Raw genomic sequence first — 12,363 nt, forward strand, 5'->3', positions numbered from 1 at the left:
TCCCAAAACAGAAGCCATGTCTCAACAGCGAGGTGTGATCTCTATTAAGAGCATGTGACAATGCCTTCAAATCAGGAGATCAACAAGCCTACAAAGAGGCACGCCAATCTCTGCTAAAGGGCTGAAAAAAGCCAAGCACAAATGCAAACAGCATATCGAGGAACATTTCTGTCATGGAACGGACATATTATAGTTGTTTAGAAGTGTTACTACCACCTAGTGGTAACTAAGCAGGATGTCTTTTTTTGTAGAGGAAGTGGACTACAGGAAGTAGTGTGCTCTTCTGCTGCTGCAGTGAAAAAAATTGTAATCTGATGGCAATCTCTGCAATCCTGGTGTTAAAGTCCACAATATCGGCTTCATCCGTAAGTTCCTATACATATAATGTGTATTAGTAACTATTTTGGGTTAAATCATATGGAGGCAGGTATTTTTTCAGCAGATGCTTCATTTGTGGTCATGTATCTTTCACTAGAGCAATGTTATTCTCCAGTGTAATGGAACATGTCTTCATTGTGTATTTTGTATTCCTTTTTTTTGTACAGTTTTATAAAAAAGAGAGAGAGAGAGAGTTTATTTTCATTATTAAATCCTGCCAAACACAACAAGCGGCCTGTTTCTTGGAGGATGAAGTGCTGGGAATAAAGAATGTTAAGCTAGCTGTATAGCTGAAATTACTTTGCCTGCAACAAAATTTAGTGAGGACAGCATAATTTCAACAAAACAACTCCAGAAACTAGTGGCAGGGGATCAAGACACTTACTGGCTACACAGATAATCGCACACAAACAAACTCTCCGGATATCACCTTACCCGACACCCTAAACCAGTTCTTTGCTCGCTTTGAGCAAACTAAACAGTGATACCAGTAGCAGGAGGGACAATATCCCCATCCAGCTGGAGCAGCATCAGGTCAGAACCACACTGTGCAGAGTCAATGCGAGGAAAGCAGCTTGTCCAGACAGTGTAGCAGGAAGAGTGCTTAAAGCATGTGCAGACCAACTAGCAGAGGTTTTCACCACCATCTTCAACCTCTCACTGCTACAGTCTGTAGTACCATCCTGCTTTAAGTCAGCCACCATCGTTCCAGTGCCCAAGAAGAACACGGTGAGCTGCTTGAATGACTATCATCCAATTGCTTTAACACCAATAATCGCCAAAATTTTTTGAGAAACTTATCATGTCACACATTAAGGCTGTCATTCCTGCAGACCTCAATTCATACCAGTTTGCATACAGGGCAAACAGGTCAACAGAGGTTGACATAACAGTTCTTCACACAACCCTCACACATCTGGACAGTAGTAACAGTTATATGAGGATGCTGTTTGTGGACTTCAGATCCTCCTTCAACACAGTTCAACCCTGCAAACTGGACACTGGACTTCCTGAGTGACAGACCCCGGGACGTCAGGATGGGAGAGCACACCTCCTCCACCCTCAATCTGAACGTAGGCATCCCACAGGGGTGTGTCTTCAGTCCCCTCTTATACTCATTTTTTACCCATGACTGTTCTCCAATTCACACCAGTAGCACCATTATAACATTTGCTGATGACACTACTATCATAGGATAGTCGAGAACAACAGTGATTCAGTCTGCAGAGAGGCGGTTCAGCACCTGGGCAACAACAATAACCTGTATCTGAACACAGCCAAGACCAAGGAGATGATAATTGACTTGAGGAGAACCAAGCGATTGGAGCACTCTACCCTCTACATCGATGAGGAAGAGGTAGAAAGGGTAGAAAGCTTCAAGTTCCTCGTGGTCTCGGCCAACCTTACCTGGTCCACCTCAAAAACAGCTAATTAACTTCCACCACTCCACCATCAATAGCCTTCTGACCTACTGCTGTACACTCTGGTTTAACTGCTCTACCATGGAGGACAAGAAAAAACTGCAGCGGTAGCTGAGGGCGGCAGAGTGGGCAATAGGCACTGCACTAACCTTCCTCAGAGACTTTTATACTGGCAGACTTCAGCGGAAAGCCGGTATCATCATCAAGGACCCCTTACACCCTGGACACTCACTTTTTTCCCTCCTTCCCTCTGGTAAATTGCTACAGGTCGATCAGGTCAACAAACAGACGCAATAAACGTTTTTACCCACAGGCTGTCAAACATGCCTAACCTCCACCCTGATTGAAGGTTAACTGAGCTGTTAACCTTTTTGGATATTTTCACTGTATTTATAAATAACATTCCCACCTATTTATAAACCGTACTTATTATAGTATAATGCAACCTCTAGTCTTTACCTCTTACTCAGTGTGCACTACCACTGATTACATTGCACCTTATATTAAACTGATCACTTGCTCCTTGGACCTGATTCTTTATATTACACCTTACAGCTTATATAACTTGTATACAACTTGTATACAACTTGTCTATATCTGTGTGTGTGTGTGTGTGTGTGTGTGTGTGTGTGTGTGTGTACGTACCTGCGGGAGGCAGGTCTGGTCATCCAGTATCCGGAGGATGCCATGTGGCTTGGAGGAGATTAGCTCCAGACAGGAGTGGAAGTGCTTAAGTGGTACATGATGCCAATGGATGTGTTCTGCACTGTACTCCTCCTGCAGGACACAGACACAGTGATACAAACTGACGTCAATTAAATGGCATGAAAACATTTATAAAAGATGCTCACCATGCTCACACATAAAAAGTTACAAATCCTGATTTTATTTTTAAAAAACATCAGGAACTAATTTCTGCTACATGGATGGCTGCCAATCCCTTGCTCCACTCTCACTGGTGAATAAGACCCCGAGATAAACCCATGCACTTGAGGCAACAACCTCTTCCAAGAGTTGAAGTTCGCATTCAACCCTTTTCTAGCTAAGAACCATGTTCTTGAACTTGAAGGTGCTCATTCCCCCTCCTCTACACTTTGGCTGCAAACCTTGTCAGAGAAAGCTGGGGGTCACCACCTGAAGAAGCCAACAGTACCACATTATCTTCTGAAATTCTTTGGGCCAACAACATGAAGAGCCTCCACCACTTGGCTATGCCTAAATATTTTGTCAATAAAAATTATGAATGTAATCAGTGACAAAGGGCAGTCCTGGCAGAGCCCAACACTCACCAAAAAAAATCCTATTTAATGCCAGCATTACAGACTATTCTCTTTCTGCAGATGTACAGGGTCCAAATAGCCTGTAATAATGGGCCAGACATCCCATACTCTTCCAGCAAACCCTATTGGACACTCCTCACCCCGGCAAATTGGTCCCAGGTGAGAGGCTAGACAAAGAGCAAATCGTACAACCCATCTATGATGTTGTAGGTAAAGCTCTTAAATTTTAAAGGCAAATCTTTTTTTTCTCCCAAAAGGTCAACTGAATTTAAATGTTACATTAAGTTGAAGCATTCAGCAAGTCTTGTGAAATATCTACCAGGGATTGGGGATTTTCTTTTTCCTTTTTTCTTTTGTAGTAATTCAATAATTTAATCAAGTTATAGCATATTATTATGATATTTCTAAATAATTTATTCAGAATACGTAGAACCCGCTTGTAATGGGTGACTCTGATGGTTGATAATTCATGGGCAGTATACAATACACTCACCTGTTCCTGAGTGATTACTGCCTTGTTGACAAAATGCTGCAGATGCTCATTGGCAAAGTTGATACACAGCTGCTCAAAGCTGTTCACTCCCAGGTTCTGCATAAGATCACAGGACCATTGTGAATTTATCTGCACAAGAATATGCTTAATTACTTGCACGTTTCCAGACCAAAGTCCAAACTGGACACTTACCTCAAATCCATAAATGTCAACTATGCCCACGGTGCTGTCCATTTCTGTGGGACTCAGCCATTCATTAATCTGCTCCACCAACCAGTCAAAAAGAACAGAATACAAGGCTTTAGCAATGGCATCTCTAGAGAGGAGAAAAGAAAGGAAAACAGAGATAAAAGTCACTTTACTGCTCTCAGATAGACTGACAAAAAAATTCAAGGCTATAGAATTGAAAGAAGCGGGTTTCAACCATGGATGGTATATTAAAAGAAAAACTACTTTTGAGTGAAATTATAGGAAAGATATTGTAATTTTTGAAGCTAGACCCACATCTTGATAGAGTTTAAATATATCTCTGTTCTCAGTTGCAAACATTTTGTCCAGATCTGTGCCCACATTGAAAGACCAAATTATCCTATAAACAGAAACTTAAATTAGTGATGTATAAACACCCTTGCATAAATACTAAATAGACTCAATGCGTCACTTTGCTTTACCTTGGTGATTGAAACTAAGATGGAATGCTTACGAAAATAAATAAATAAAATTAAAAAATATAAAAAGTGATTTCCCCCCCTGTTATAAAATCAATTAACTCTTTGGAAAGCTGAGTTCAATTTCTCCAGCTACACCCAGGCCAGACTCCTGGAGTAGTCCAAAAGATCCTTAAAAGCCTAGACATCATGCCACGATCCAAGGAAATTCAGGAACAAACGAGAAACAAAGTAATTGAGATCTCTCCATTTAGAAAACGTTATAAAGCCATTTCTAAAGCTGTGGGACTCCAGTGAATCAGTGAGAGACACTATCCATAAATGGCAAAAACATTGAACAGTGGGTGAGTCTTCCCAGGAGTGGCTGGCCAACCAAAATTATCCCAAAACCGCAGTGACCACTCATCCAAGAGGTCACAAAAGACCCCAGAACAAACTCCAAAGAGCTGCAGGCCTCAGTTGCCTCACTTAAAGTCAGTGTTCATGACTCCACCATAAGAAAGAGACTGGGTAAAAAAATGGCCTAAGACATTTGGGAAAATACTCTGTGGACTGATGAGACAAAAGTTTAATTTTTGTGCCATTACATTGGCAGGGACCAACAGTAAAATATGGTGGTGGTAGTGTGATGGTCTGGGGCTGTTTTGCTGCTCAGAAACTGGAAGACTTGCTGTGGTAAATGGAACGATGAGTTCTGCTGTCTACCAAAGCATTCCGAAGGAGCATGTCCGGACATCTGTTCATGACCTCAAGTTGAAGTGTACTTGGGTTCTGCAGCTGGACAAGAATCTAAAACACATCAGCAAGTCCACCTTTGAATGGCTTTTGAAAAAAAAAAGAAGACTAGTCAAAGTCCTGACCTGAATCCAATTAAGATTCTGTGGCATGACCTTAAAAAGGTGGTAATGTTTGAAAACCCTCCAATGTTGCTGAATTACAACAATTCTGCAATGACGAGTCTGCCAAAATTCCTCCACAGTGCTGTTCAAGACTCATTAGTTATCATAAAAACTTGATTGCAGTTGTTGCTGCTAAAGGATGCCCAACCAGTTATTATGTTTAGGAAGCAATCACTTTTTTTACCATGTAGGTCATGGGATGTTCACCTATCATGACCATTGTCCCTAGTCGTTACCAGACGTACTAGTCATTTAATCCAATTGTTTTACATTTTAATTGATACCCAATGCTAGTAAATTTTCATGTCCTAATGTTATGCAGTCATCGGCCATCAGATGCAGCATCGTTGTTGAGAAATGCATTAATTTGGTGATCTCAGCTTGATCTTTTTGTTAACACTAATATTCTTAGTTCTCTAAGTATTATTGCTAGTTAAAGAAGAAAAAAATCAGATTGCTGATACAAGTGACAGAAAGGTGTAACATGGTGGACTAGTGTTCCCTGTATTAATTCATCTCCATGTTATTGTGTGACGTTGCACTGGTTTGGGAGTGGTTGTGTGTGTCACAATTGCGGTGAGCCAATGGCTGTAATGGAGTTGGACTAATAGGCAGGTGTAACTGATTGCACTGATATGCTAGTCTACTTCAATTCAATTCAATTCAATTTTATTTATATAGCGCCAAATCACAACAAAAGTCGCCTCAAGGCGCTTCATAGATACAGAGAAAAACCCAACAATCATATGACCCCCTATGAGCAGCACTTTGGCGACAGTGGGAAGGAAAAACTCCCTTTTAACAGGAAGAAACCTCCGGCAGAACCAGGCTCAGGGAGGGGCGGCCATCTGCTGCGACCGGTTGGGGTGAGAGAAGGAAGACAGGATAAAGACATGCTGTGGAAGAGAGACAGAGGTTAATAACAGATATGATTCAATGCAGAGAGGTCTGTTAACACATAGTGAGTGAGAAAGGAAAAACTCAATGCATCATGGGAATCCCCCGGCAGCCTACATCTATTGCAGCATAACTAAGGGAGGATTCAGGGTCACCTGGTCCAGCCCTAACTACATGCTTTAGCAAAAAGGAAAGTTTGAAGCCTAATCTTGAAAGTAGAGATAGTGTCTGTCTCCTGAATCCAAACTGGAAGCTTGGCCCACTTATGGCCCACACGACAAAACACTGTCGTGTTACTTTGTCTCTCTGTGCAGGTATGTGATGTGATGAAATCTAGGATGACCTGATATGTTTGGGATGGATGGTTTGTTGCACTGAGAATTGTATAGTGAAACTGGTCAAAGGAGCTTGCAAAGAAAAGCGTCTGGACTTCTTTAAGTTGCTTGAAGACGTTTCACCTCTCATCCGAGAAGCTTCTTCAGTTCTAAGGTCAAATGGTGGATCATCAGGGGGTCCTTTTGTCCCTCTGTGGGGGGATACTCCCACTAGGTTTATATCTGGGACTCTCCACCATTTGACCTTAGAACTGAAGAAGCTTCTCGGATGAGAGGTGAAACGTCTTCAAGCAACTTAAAGAAGTCCAGACGCTTTTCTTTCCAAGCTCCTTTGACTACGATGACCTGGATGACTGAGAACCTTCACAGACATATAGTGAAACTGGTGTTACTTTGTCTCTCTGTGCAGGCCAGGGCCTATTATATGCTGCAGCCTAAAGGTAGTTAAGTTATGGAGGCTGGAGTGATTACTGGCTGTCCTCTTACAGGTTGGTGGGTCTTAGAGGACAACTGCTACCCCTGCTAAAGTGATCGACGTCTGGACTGTGTGTGGTTTTTTTGTACTTTGTACTCAAATGGGACACTGGACTGTTTTATCTTTTATTTTTGGATTACTAAATTAATAAATTATGCTGCTCCTCTATATCTAAAGGAGACAGTTGTCTCCTGGGTAAGGTGTTCCAACCAGGCATGCCCTTCTGGGAGAACACTAGTTAGACACAATAGATGCTGGAGAGATTATATCTATCAGATGGCCTGAAAACGCTTTGATGTTCCCCAGGTGGGCTGGAGGAGAAAGGGAAGTCTTGGAGGAAGAAAATGGATGGATGATTTTATTCTTTATTACTGAAGAATGTGATCAATCATGAAGAAATAGCTTAGTTTTCGTACCTTGATTCTATGGCACTTTCCACAGACAGGGGGCAGTAGATCCTGTCATATGTGGTCTCCTGTGGACAAAAAATTAATCAATAAAAACAAGCTAGTGATTTGTGGTTTAATTTCTCAGGGTGTTTTCCAAGAACAGAGGTTACCCAGGTAGCGGTATTTCTGCTATTAATTGTGTCACTGCCTAGCTACCACATTTTGAATATGGCCTTCATTAATTGAGATGCTATTGCTTCTGTAAAACCTGGATATTATTATCCCTGGCAACAGACAGCAGACAATAAACTGAGTCACTTGATTCCCTTTTTTCCTGGAAACTCTTTGTGGGGGAGCTGTCATTTCATGTTGTAAAGGACTTTTGTATGTATATTGGAATAATTAGGCATCATATCCATTTCTGCTTCGTCTGGACCTACCTCAATCCGCTGGAGCTCAGAGTGAGCCTCAGCTGCTGTGCCAGACCCCCGTCGAGCTGCCTGTAAGCTCCGACTCATGGCCGTGATTGCTGATTCAGCTTGACCGGATGGCTCACCGGCCTCATTCGGGGCATGGTCTGCAGTGACACTGCAGGGGAGGCAGATGCACCTACATGGCATCCACAATCACACCTCGCCGTCTTAAAGTCTATGAACTCTAACTGTTGTGGTTGTTTTTGTCAAAAGGGTGAACTGCGAGCTGAAAAGCTTCAGCTGGTGTGTAAGCAGTCGTGAATAAAATGAATGTATGGATGGGTCTGCCGTGTGTTCTTTTCAGTGGTGCTGAAACCCATTATTGGGGCACGGCAGACCCAGGATTGGGCCAGCTAGGGAAGGAGCTGGCCTAAATGGACTGGTTCTTATATAGCACTTTTCTACTCTATCTACTCACTCACTCACTCTCACTCACTCTATCTACTCACTCAAAGCGCTTTACACAACTCATTCATTCACCCAATCACACCCATTCACACAAGCACTTTTCTATGTTTTTAGCGCTGTCTAACTAACATTCATACACACATTCACACTCCAATGGATGCATTGGAGAGCAACCTGGGGTTAGTATCTTGCCCAAGGATATTTGGCATGCCGACTGGAGCAGACTAGGATCCAACCACCAACCTTCCGGTTAGTAGGTCTACCACCTGAGCTTTAGCCACCCCACTGAGGGTGGTGAGCTAGCGGCTATGCAGAGGGAGCAGGCAGCGGGAAGAACTCCAGCACCGGATTGAGCACTGGATGCAGGTGATCGAGAGTCTGGCAACTCGGATCTGGTCCTCGCCGACACCACTGCCACGGCAACTGGTGTCACTCGACTGTGGGGGAGTGGCTGAGGCCCGGACTGCTCTGGTGCCAGTGCCGGTCTGCAGGGTGAGCCCAGCTAGGGCACAGCCTACCTCCGCACCTGTACCCACTCAATGGGTGAGACCGGCTGGTGCCTGGCAGGTGGATGCACCCACTCCCACTACCTGGAGGAAGGCAGCCGAGCTGGAGGTCGGGGCATGCGAGGGAGCTGCTCAGCCGGCGCCGGAGGTTGGGGACGAGGTGTGTGAGGTGTGCGAGGATCCTAAGCTGCCTGTAAGCTTTGATGTCTAAATTGCAACAGCTGTGAATAAAGATACTGAAAAGCATGCAAATGTGGACGGATCCACCGTGGTTCTGTTGTACTAATATTTAAATGTTATAATGTTATTATATTTAGTTATTATATTCTGACTGTGTAAATGAAACAGGTAAACCTCTTCGAGGGTTGGGAGAAAAGAAAGTACTGGCCAGAAGAAAGTGGTGCATCAGAACCGGTTCATGCTAGGGATTCTTCTTCCCTTGCTTAAAACTGCCTCCCAGTGGGAGATCAGTGCATCTTTGTTGTCCAGCCCAATGGGACTTGACGAAAAAGTCCTTAATGTAGCTATAGCTGTGAAGTACAGGACTGGCATATGTGGGCCCATCTTGCCTTCCAGCCAGGTGGACATGGACAATGCTAGTCAGTCCAGGAATTTTGATGCTGCTTGTGTTCCATCTACTGATGTCATGTTTCCTGAGACACTGGCTGACCAGTCCTGTCCAGTCCTGACCCATCAGGAGAGAACAAAAGTCACACTGTGTAAGAGAGCTAGATATTACTAATAATTAATGATTGAATACAAGGTGCTATATGATCACAGAGTGAAAAGATGTTAATGAAGAAATGCTCAATGCATCATGGGAAGCTTGCAGAATCCTAGGCCACTTGCAGCATAACTAAGGAAGGGTTCAGGTTCAATTGATCCAGCCCTTACTATAAGCTTTGTCTAAAAGGAAAGCTTTAAGCTTAATCTAAAGTAGAGAGGCTATCATGAAACCTTCAGGATAGGACACCTTCAGAAGTTGCAACCCTGAAACTTCTGAAGGTGTGCTGTGGAATGCTCTTTCCATGAGCATTAGATGGCCTGTTTGGGTAGGTGGTATACGTTAAAGTAACATCCACTTGGATGACAGGACCTAAGGTTTCTCATTGCCCAAAGCATTACACTGCTTCCGGCTGCTTACCTTCTTCCCATAGTAGATCCTGGTAGCAGGTGCTCCAAGGTTAAGTAACGCACATGCACACAGGCAGTTGCACTTGGGTATGCCAGTATCTTGACATTATTGCAATGTGGCTGGCTGCAATAAGGTTGTCCACTTTATCTTAAGTGAGTCATTACCTTTCTTCAGTTTTCTAATAGCCAGTCAAGTGCTAAATAATTTGATCTTGCTTCCTTTAAAGATACGCTATTGGTATCTAGTACTAGCAAAGGTACTGACAATAGATTGTGCTTCATCTTTCCAAAAATAATACTTTCTTGTTCTACTGTCCCTATATATTAAGTGTCAGAAAGAACCAATAAACACCAATAAGAACCAATGATGATGTTACAAGTTAAATTCAGAAGATGGGAGACAGAATAAATCTTATGTTGGTGTTTGGCTACTAACGGTAACTCTGTGAGTGATCACAGTCTGAAGAGCCTCAGAGGAAATCTGCAACAGTGAGCCCACCCTCCTGGCCTCGGCCTCACTGAAGAGTTGAGCCACCTCAAATGAATCACTCTGAAATGACAGGATTGGATGTATGACATTAATCTCTAATCTGTCTCTCATTCTCTCTCCTCCATGAATGCATACCTCATATGAGCTGAAGCAAATGTTGCCAAGCTGTAGGATAGAGGAGAGGATGGCCCAGACAGTGGAGACCTGCTCAGCATGGAGTCCTATGATGTCAAAGCATTGAATCAAAAGCTGAAAGTCCTGTTTGTCCTGCTTCTCCTTCAGCTCACAGGTACCACCCTTTAGGAGGACAGAGGAAAAAAGGCTAGCACATAATGATTGAAAAGATATGGAAAACTCATGAAAAACAAAGTATTCTGTGTGAAATACTTGGTTTAGGTAGTAATACGTCTCAGCTTCCTGCAGGTAGAGCTCTTGTTTGTCCCAGCCATTCATACCTGCCAGCAGTTCATAGAACACATGGTAATTCCTCTCCTCATTTGCCTACATGGAAAATGAGAAAACAACTAAGAATTAAAGTCATGACTTCTATGTGCTTACAAAAAAACCCCAACAACAACAACAACAACAAAAAAAAAAACCCAGAGTAAAACGCATTTTCACATGTTCACTTCATGTAAACAGGAAACACTGATGAAAGATAAATTATAATTTTAAATACTGAGTTAGTTAAATACTGAGAGCCAAGGCAAGATCAAAGGATGACAGACAAACAGGTGGGTGGCGCGATTGCCCTGCTGTCATCCTCCTTGGGCTCTGGGGAGGCATGTCCTGTGGGTCAGGGCTATATCTTCCCACACCCACTATTAGACATTTACATGGAGAAACCTTATGAACACAAGCGCACTCACACACACGAGTGTGCACACAGGTATACAAGCAGATACACACAGACGTAACTGTATCTTGGTCAGGTACTGGCTCTAAACATATATATACATATATATACATTTAATATTTATTATTTACTGTTTTGCATATGGTGGTTGTTACTGTGTTGTTTGTTGCTTATCTTTTTCAGCACATGGTGCAGCAGATTTTTAGTCCGTTTTCTCACTCTCTCAAACCGTCTTCTCCTCTATTTTTCTCTCCCTCTCCTTCTGTTAACTTTCTTCCCAATTTCTCTTTCACTTTTCTTTCTCTTTCCCATCCCCAGTCCTCTCTGTTCTGATAGTAATAACTTAAAATAATCCTAACAAAAGTCTAGTAAACTATGAAAACTATGTGGACCAGTATAGCAAAAGTGGTAACGGTCACTTGGGAAAGTAAGTCTGTTGGGCATTTTTCTTGGCCTTCAGACAGTAATTCTGATTTCTACACTGCCGGATAGGACAGGCAAAAGAAAGAAAGAAAGAAAAAACAGAAAAAAAGGAACACGCCTCCTAGGGTGGGGACTGACCAAGTAAGTTCCTGCGGGACTTCAAGACACAGACAGATAAACCAGTGATGGCCAACCAACTAGACAGTAATAGACAAGCAGAGGAAGACAGCCATAGTAATAGATGTAGCTGTACCAAGTGACAGGAAAATCAGGAAAAAGGAACACAGCTGGAGAAATACCAAGAAAAGAAAAGATATGAAGGGTGATCCCTGTGGTAATGTAAAGTTTCTAAAGACTCAAAATAAATACTGTCTAGTACATCTCATGTCCCGATATAGACTCAGGTATCTGTGCCTAAATAGACCCATTTCTTTTAAACTTCTGTAGCTTTACTCTAGATTTTCATAGTGTAGAATAAACAGCAGTGGGTGAGAACAAAGGTTGCTTTAATTCACATTTAAGCATGTTGAACAAGTGGTTTGATTAAGGATTCTTTAAGGAGATAATTTGTTTTTGTCCCATTACCCTTTAACATGAAAGTTAATTTATATAATGCTTCAAAATATCTGCAAATATAGTGCTCAGATTCAATTTGGCCAGAAAGAGAGGGGGACATACATCTTTAGGATTCCTTCTCTGGGAATCTTGGGAAATTTACTTCTGGCACTGGAGAAAATGTATTCCTTGTGTCATTAGAATTCTTTCTCTGGGCAGTCATAACAATTATTCAGATATTTAAGTCGGGATCAGAGTGGTTGACACACTGACCCATGGCTAC

General features: G+C 42.5%; 1 protein-coding gene across 5 annotated transcripts in view; it reads right to left on the bottom strand.

Annotated features, from left to right (window-relative positions):
- myo15b (myosin XVB) overlaps positions 1–12,363 on the bottom strand; it is a 126,915-nt gene that overhangs the window by 96,480 nt on the left and 18,072 nt on the right. For 4 of the 5 annotated variants that reach the window (XM_082543878.1, XM_082543877.1, XM_082543880.1 and 1 more), the window contains 7 exons: positions 10,634–10,747; positions 10,382–10,543; positions 10,193–10,306; positions 7,263–7,321; positions 3,765–3,888; positions 3,573–3,668; positions 2,445–2,576 (listed from right to left, as the gene is read on the bottom strand). In XM_082543878.1, coding sequence (XP_082400004.1) covers positions 2,445–2,576; positions 3,573–3,668; positions 3,765–3,888; positions 7,263–7,321; positions 10,193–10,306; positions 10,382–10,543; positions 10,634–10,747 — 801 coding nt within the window. Of the gene's footprint in view, positions 1–2,444; positions 2,577–3,572; positions 3,669–3,764; positions 3,889–7,262; positions 7,322–7,675; positions 7,737–10,192; positions 10,307–10,381; positions 10,544–10,633; positions 10,748–12,363 lie in introns of those variants that run through there. The other variant, XM_082543882.1, reaches the window with a different exon arrangement.

Source organism: Aulonocara stuartgranti (genome assembly GCF_965226115.1).
Source record: "Aulonocara stuartgranti genome assembly, chromosome: 8".
Classification (NCBI taxonomy): Eukaryota; Metazoa; Chordata; class Actinopteri; order Cichliformes; family Cichlidae; genus Aulonocara; species Aulonocara stuartgranti.